Raw genomic sequence first — 6,970 nt, 5'->3', positions numbered from 1 at the left:
GTGCCTTAGGCACCGACTCCCTGGGTGCTCCGGGGCTGGAGCCCCCACGGCAAAAATTTGGTGGGCGCAGAGCCTCCACCGGCAGCTCCCCGCCCCGCGCCCGGCCCCAGCTCACCTCCACTCGGCCTCTGCCCCTGAACGCGCCGCCCCGCCCTGCTTCTCCGCCCCCCCCCCCGGGAATCAGATCTTCGGCGGGAATCCCGGGGGGGGGCTGAGAAACAGGTGGCAGCTTTGCGCTCAGGCCGAGGGAGGCGGAGGGGAGCTGGGGGGGTTCCCCTGCGGGCCCCCCCCCAGGTTACGTGCTGCGGTGTGGGTGGCCCTCCTCGCGCCCACCGCCCACCCGCTCCAGCTCCCCTCCGCCTCCCTGGGCCTGAGCGTGAAGCCGCTGCCCGCTTCTCAGCCCCCCCCCCCTCCCCGGCTTCCCGTGCGAACGGCTGGTCTGCGGGAAGCCGGGCGGGGGCGGGGGAGAAGCAGAGCGGGCGGCGGAGGGGGAGTGGAGGTGAGCTGGGGCCGGGGGTGGGGCGGGGGGCTGCCGGTGGGGGCTCTGCACCCACCAAATTTTCCCCGTGGGGGCTCCAGAGCTGGGGCACCCGTGGAGCCGGTGCCTAAGGCGCCACTTTGGGCGGTTAAATTTCGAAGCCCTCACGGGACAACCGGCTCTAAAAGGGCTTCTACATTTAACAACCGGTTCGGGCTTCAGCTCACCATTGAGTACAGGTGAACGCAGATGGGGGGGGAGTTAAGGATACAGGCACACCCACCGGCGTGGAGGAAAGGGTACAGGCGCCCAGACACCGGCGGCAGAGTTACGGGTACGAGCGCATTGAGGGGAGAGTTAAGGGTACAGGCACACAAAACAGGGGGCAGTTAGGGGAGAGTTAAGGGTACAGGTGCACGCACACAGGAAGGGGGCAAGTTAAGGGTACAGGCACACACACTGGGGGGAGGTGAGGGTCCATGTGCACGGACACAGGAAGTTCAGGGAACAGGTGCACCCCCAGGGGGAGGTAAGGCTACAGGCACACACAGACTGGGAGGAGAGTTAAGGGTACAAGCGCACACACGCACGGGGCTCGCTAGGGGGGAAGCCGCGCCCTCACAGATGGTGCTGCAGGTTTTTGCCAGGCAATGGGCACATCTGGATTTTTTAAGGGCCGACAAGGTCCCAGGTGCGAAGCCACTGTCGGTGGGCTGGGGCCGTAGGACGTGCCATGGACCCTGGGACTTGTTCGTGGCCCCTCCTGCTGCAGCCAGACCCTTATGGGCAGGCAATTAAGTGGTGACATTGCTATAGATGGGGTGCAGGGGGGCTCACGCTGGCTGCTCTAATGGTCCCTTCTGGCCTTCTCTATGGGAGGAGGCAGAGGGGTTGGGGGGGTCTCTGCCCCCCTGCTCCTGTACAGCTTGGGCAGACACATGTGGCCCCAGGGACCATCCCGCATTTGGGTGGGGGGCGGGCGGCTACGCAAGGGGCTGTCCAGGGAAGCAGAAGCCAGATGCAGGTTCTGCACCCACACATCAGTGAGAGCAGGGAATGGGGGGCTGGGGCCAGTTATGGGGGTCCAGGCTGCTGGCCCCTCCCCCCATCTACCTGCAGCTTGGCAGGGAAAGTTGAGAGCTAACTGTCAAAACGGTGCCCGTTTATTTGCATACATGCAAATGAGGCTATTAAATAATTTGCATAAGAGCCGTTCCAATAAAGGAAGGGGTTGATACCCCCCCACTCCGAAGCCCTCTAACCTCCCTCCTGCCCCCCAGCACTGCGCCCCATAGCCCCGTGCGGGGGGGGCGCTCTGAGCCCCCCCATGGCCGCCCCAGGCCCCATAGCTCGTCCCCGAGACCACGCCCCGTATCGCCCCAGCATAGCCCTGGAGGGGCCTACACCCCCACACCCCATGGGCCCTTCCTGCAGAGTGGGGGGGAGGGGAGCTGGACTCCACCTCCCACAAGCCTTTGCTGCCCGGACTCCATTTCCCGGCATGCACCGCTCCCCCGCCCCAAGTTCCGCTTTGCCCCCCGCCCCCCAGGCCCGCTTGCCACGTCGAGGCGGCGGGCGCCCGGCCGCGCTGGACCAGGGCAGGTGAGGGGCAGCCGTCGCCATGGCAACCCGGGATGCAGAAGTCCCGCATCCCTCCTGCATCCTCCCCCCGCCCCGGGCGCCCCATTCCCCTCCCCCAGCCAGCCAGCACCCGGGGGTGGCGGTGGGGGGTCCGGTGCCTGGTCTCACGTCCTGCCCCCCCTCTCTCCGCAGCCCCCGGGCGCCGAGCACCATGGCCGGGAAAGCCGGCTCGGAGCATCCCTTCACCCCGCCCGCCGAGCACGAGGCTGCGGGACCCCTCGGCACCAAGTAGGGAGCTGCGACCGCCCCAGCGGGGCGATAGGGGGCGCCGTGGGGCAGGGAGCGGGGCGGCGGCTTCAGTGGAAGTGCCATGGGGCAGGGTGTGTGGTGCGGGCGCCGTGGGGCGGGGAGCGGGGCTGGCGGCTCAGTAGGGGGCGCCGTGGGGCAGGGAGCGGGGCTGGCGGCTCAGTAGGGGGCGCCGTGGGGCGGGGAGCGGGGCTGGCGGCTCAGTAGGGGTTGCCGTGGGGCAGGGACCAGGGCTGGGGGCTCAGTAGGGGGCGCTGTGGGGCGGGGAGCGGGGCTGGCGGCTCAGTAGGGGCCGCCGTGGGGCAGGGAGCGGGGCTGGGGGCTCAGTAGGGGCTGCCGTGGGGCAGGGACCAGGGCTGGAGGCTCAATAGGGGGCGCCGTGGGGCGGGGAGCGGATCTGGCGGCTCAGTAGGGGGAGCCGTGGGGCGGGGAGCGGGGCTGGGGGCTCAGTAGGGGCTGCCGTGGGGCGGGGAGCGGGGCTGGCGGCTCAGTAGTGTGCGCCGTGGGGCGGGGAGCGGGGCTGGCGGCTCAGTAGGGGGCGCCGTGGGGCGGGGAGCGGGGCTGGGGGCTCAGTAGGGGCCGCCGTGGGGCGGGGAGCGGGGCTGGCGGCTCAGTAGGGGGAGCCGTGGGGTGGGGAGCGGGGCTGGGGGCTCAGTAGGGGCCGCCGTGGGGCGGGGAGCGGGGCTGGCGGCTCAGTAGGGGGCGCCGTGGGGCGGGGAGCGGGGCTGGCGGCTCAGTAGTGTGCGCCGTGGGGCGGGGAGCGGGGCTGGCGGCTCAGTAGGGAGCGCCGTGGGGCGGGGAGCGGGGCTGGGGGCTCAGTAGGGGGCGCCGTGGGGCGGGGAGCGGGGCTGGCGGCTCAGTAGGGAGCGCCGTGGGGCGGGGAGCGGGGCTGGCGGCTCAGTAGGGGGCGCCGTGGGGCAGGGAGCGGGGCTGGGGGCTCAGTAGGGGCCGCCGTGGGGCGGGGAGCGGGGCTGGCGGCTCAGTAGGGTGTGTGGTGGGGGCGCCATGGGGGGCGCTCTGGCTCTCAGGGGTCCCATCTCTCCCCCCCGCCCCAGGATCTCCATCCCGGCCCTGCTGCCCCAGGGCCCCGCCAAGAAGTGGCTGGAGCAGCGTCGGGCCACCCTGCGCCCCTGGGCCACCTTCGCCGACCAGCGCCGGTTCGGGAAGCCCCGGAACTTGGGGGAGCTCTGCCAGCGCCTGGCGCGGAACGTGGAGTATTTCCAGAGCAACTACGTCCTCGTCTTCCTGGGCCTCATCCTCTACTGCCTGTGAGCCGGGGGCAGCGGGCGGGGCAGGTGGGGCAGGGGCAGGGGGGCAGGGCAGGTGGACAAGGGCCCAGGGGCAGGGGCAGGTAGACCAGGGGCAGGGGGCAGGTGGATGGAGGGCAGGTGGACCGGGGGCAGGTGGACAGGGGCGGCAGGTGGACCAGGGCCCGGGGCCAGGGGCAGGGGGGCAGTGGGTGGGGCGCAGGGGGGCAGGGCAGGTGGACCAGGGGCAGGGGGCAGTGGATGGGGCGCAGGGGGGCAGGGCAGGTGGACCAGGGCCCAGGGGCAGGGGGCAGGTGGATGGAGGGCAGGTGGACCAGGGCCCAGGGGCAGGGGGAGGGGCAGGTGGACTAGGGGCAGGTGGACAGGGGTGGCATGTGGACCAGGGGCAGGGGGGCAGTGGATGGGGCGCAGGGGGGCGGGGCAGGTGGACCAGTGGCAGGGGGCAGTGGATGGGGTGCGGGGGGGCGGGGCAGGTGGACCAGGGCCCAGGGACGCTGGCGGCAGGTGGAAGGGGGCCGGGGGGGGGCCCCTGGAATCGGCTGGTTCTGCAAAGGCTGCCGGGGGGGGCTGAGCCTGGGGGCGGGGGGCTCTCGGATGGGCAGGCAAGAGCTGGGGACATGACAGTGATGGGGGGGGTGAAACGAGGGAACATGGGTAAGCCGGGGGGGACAGCGTATGGAGGCTATGGCCCCCCCAACCTTCTGCCCTTCCCCCCCAGGATCACCTCCCCCCTGCTCCTCGTGGCGCTGGCTGTCTTCTTCGGGGCCTGTTACCTCATCTACCTGCGAACCCAGCAGTCCCGCCTGGTGCTGTTCGGTGAGTGGGGGCCCGGGCCCGCCCCTTTGGGGGCGCCAGCTGCCATCTGGCCCCAGGGTGGGGGGCTGGCTTGTGGGGGCGGGGCCCGCCCCTCTGGGGGCGCCAGCTGCCATCCGGCCCCAGGGCAGGGGGCTGGCTTGCGGGGGCCCAGAGCCCGTCCCCTCCAGGGGGCGCTGGCTCCCATCCGGCCCCAGGGCAGGGGGCTGGCTTGCGGGGGCCCAGAGCCCGTCCCCTCCAGGGGGCGCTGGCTCCCATCCGGCCCCAGGGTGGGGGGCTGGCTTGGGGGGACTGTCTAGGCTCCCCCTCAGCCCCCCTTTCTCTCTCTCCCCCCCAGGCCGGGAGCTCAGCACGGCTCACCAGTACGGCCTGGCTGGGGGCGTCTCCTTCCCCTTCTTCTGGCTGGCGGGGGCCGGATCTGCCGTCTTCTGGGTGCTGGGTGAGTGACCCCCTCCCCCGCTCCGGGGTGTAACCCCAACCCCTCCCCTCTTCCCAGCCCCCATCAGGGGCTGCCTGTGGAGGCTTGTCTGGGGGCCGCTTGGGGCACAGACCCTGCAGAAAGAGCTCAGTGTGGGGGAGGGGAGACACCCCCCCCGTGGGCTGTTCCTCTCCAGGCAGTCGGGGGGTCAGTGGGGGAGGTTTGGGGGGCAGATTGACTGGGGGTGCGGGGTGCAGCAGAGGGAGGGGGATTTAGGGGCAGCTGGGGGGGGAGGAGGGGGGGTTGGGGGGCACTGGGGAGGGCTGGTGGCAGAGGGGCTACGGAACTGGGGTGCAGAGCAGGAGGGGCTGAGGAGCTGAGATGCAACAGCAGGAGGAGAGGGGCTGGAAATCTGGGCCATATATGGGGTGCAGTGGGGGAGGGGAGGCGGAGCTGGGGGCAGCTGGGGTCTATGGGGGGCAGCGGGGGAGGGCAGGCGGAGCTGGGGGTCTATGGCGGGCAGTGGGGGGACGGTGTCGCTGTCTCTCTGATACCCCCGTCTCTCTGTCGCCCCCGGCAGGTGCCACCCTGGTGGTGATCGGCTCCCACGCTGCCTTCCATGAGCTGGAGTCAGGGGAGGCTGACGAGCTGCAGATGGAGCCCGTGTGATGGGGGTTCTGGGGCCCCCTTGCCAGCCCCTCTTCTGGCAGCACCTGCTGGGGTTCTGGGGCCCCCTTGCCAGACCCCCTTCTGGCAGCACCCCCTGGGGGGGCAGGGATCCCCCAGATCATGGTCACTCTTTGCTGCCATTTCTACCAACCTCTCAGACATCCCCCCGCCCTGGATCCCCCCACTTCTCCCTTTCTGGGCTCCCCTCTTCTGGAGTTCCACCTGATTCCCCCATTGTAGGGGTCCTGCTCCGGACCAGGGTGTCGCTTTCACGGTCCCCCGTTTCCTCACACTGTCAATTTGACCCTGGGCTTCCCGCAGTGCTGCCCGGGCTGGGGTCACCCCGCCCCCCATTTCACCCCCAGGAGTGACTCTGTGTCTGTGTCTTTCCCCATTAAAGGCAGTGTTGGGGAGTGGAGCTGGCTGCCATGTGGGGTTGGGAGTGCACGCGGGGGGCAGCAAATGGGTCCCCCTGCGCCCGTCCAGTGCCCCCAAGAGACCTGTCCCTCCCTCGGCTTTGGGGCCCCGGCCCCTGTGGAAACCCCCTGAACTGTCTTCAGAGCCGCGCGCAAACCCTGGGGCGTGGCCTGGGGGCTGGGCAGGTGGGGCTGGGCCTGAGGGCAGCGGGAGTGAGGGGCTGGGGGCAGTCGGGGGCACAAGAGGTTCCCCAGGTCCAGTCTGGCCCACTGAACCACGGTGACCCCTTCATTCCCCGGCCGGGGGTGCCTGTTACCCTGCTCGGCCGGCCGCACGGCCCCCCCACTACCCGTGTGGGCCCCCGACCAGCCACATGCATTGCAGCCAGGGAGACCCCCACAGATTCCCAGCCCCAGCCTTGCCCGCAGGAGCCGGCGCCACGTGCTCGTGGCGGAGCTGGGGGGACGTGGGGGGCCCCCGACGCGACCCTCAGACAGGCAGCCTGAGCGCACGATGCGGCGAGTTCTGCAGAGGGGCCAGGGGCCAGACCTGTGGGTGAGCGGGTGATTCCCAGGCCAGAGGGGCCCGCAGGGGGGCTCCTGACGTGGGAGGAGCCGTTCCGAGCGCGGGGACCGGCAGAGAGGGAGTTGCGGAAGTGCGGAGAGGGAGTGTCGGTCTTTGTTCGGTGGCGGGATTCGAGGTGTGGCGGTCGCTGGCGTCTTTCGCTGAGCCGAGCGCGGGGGTCTCGGGGGGAGGAAATGCCGTCGCTCCAGGCCCCCTGCAGTCAGACGGCGCTTGGGACGGTTCCGGGCGAGAGGCTGTTGGTACCCTGGAGAAGACGGGGATTAATCTGAGAACGGGAAGGTGGGTAAGGAACTGGAGACAGCAACGAGTCGCACTGAAAGGGGAACGGCCAGGCTGGAGGCAGGCAACTGGCGAAGCTCCTCGGGGATCCCTCTGGGACCAACCTTATTTCGCGTTTTCATTACTGACCTCGGCCCAAAGTGTGGGAATGGGCTA

At 70.6% G+C, this 6,970-nt stretch overlaps 1 protein-coding gene across 1 annotated transcript; it reads left to right on the top strand.

The window, feature by feature from the left end:
* Positions 1 to 2,021: 2,021 nt before the first annotated feature.
* On the top strand, positions 2,022 to 6,964 carry LOC141977246 (prenylated Rab acceptor protein 1-like). Its single transcript, XM_074938634.1, has 6 exons — positions 2,022 to 2,080; positions 2,252 to 2,347; positions 3,421 to 3,633; positions 4,352 to 4,449; positions 4,784 to 4,885; positions 5,445 to 6,964. The coding sequence occupies exons 2-6, from the start codon at positions 2,271 to 2,273 to the stop codon at positions 5,531 to 5,533; spliced, it is 579 nt and encodes a 192-aa protein (XP_074794735.1). The 5' UTR covers positions 2,022 to 2,080; positions 2,252 to 2,270; the 3' UTR covers positions 5,534 to 6,964.
* The last annotated feature ends 6 nt before the right edge of the window (positions 6,965 to 6,970 follow it).

This window comes from Natator depressus, chromosome 24 (genome assembly GCF_965152275.1).
Source record: "Natator depressus isolate rNatDep1 chromosome 24, rNatDep2.hap1, whole genome shotgun sequence".
Lineage (NCBI taxonomy): Eukaryota > Metazoa > Chordata > Testudines > Cheloniidae > Natator > Natator depressus.
Note: the sequence above shows the minus strand (reverse complement) of the source record. Positions and strands in the feature narration are given on the sequence as shown.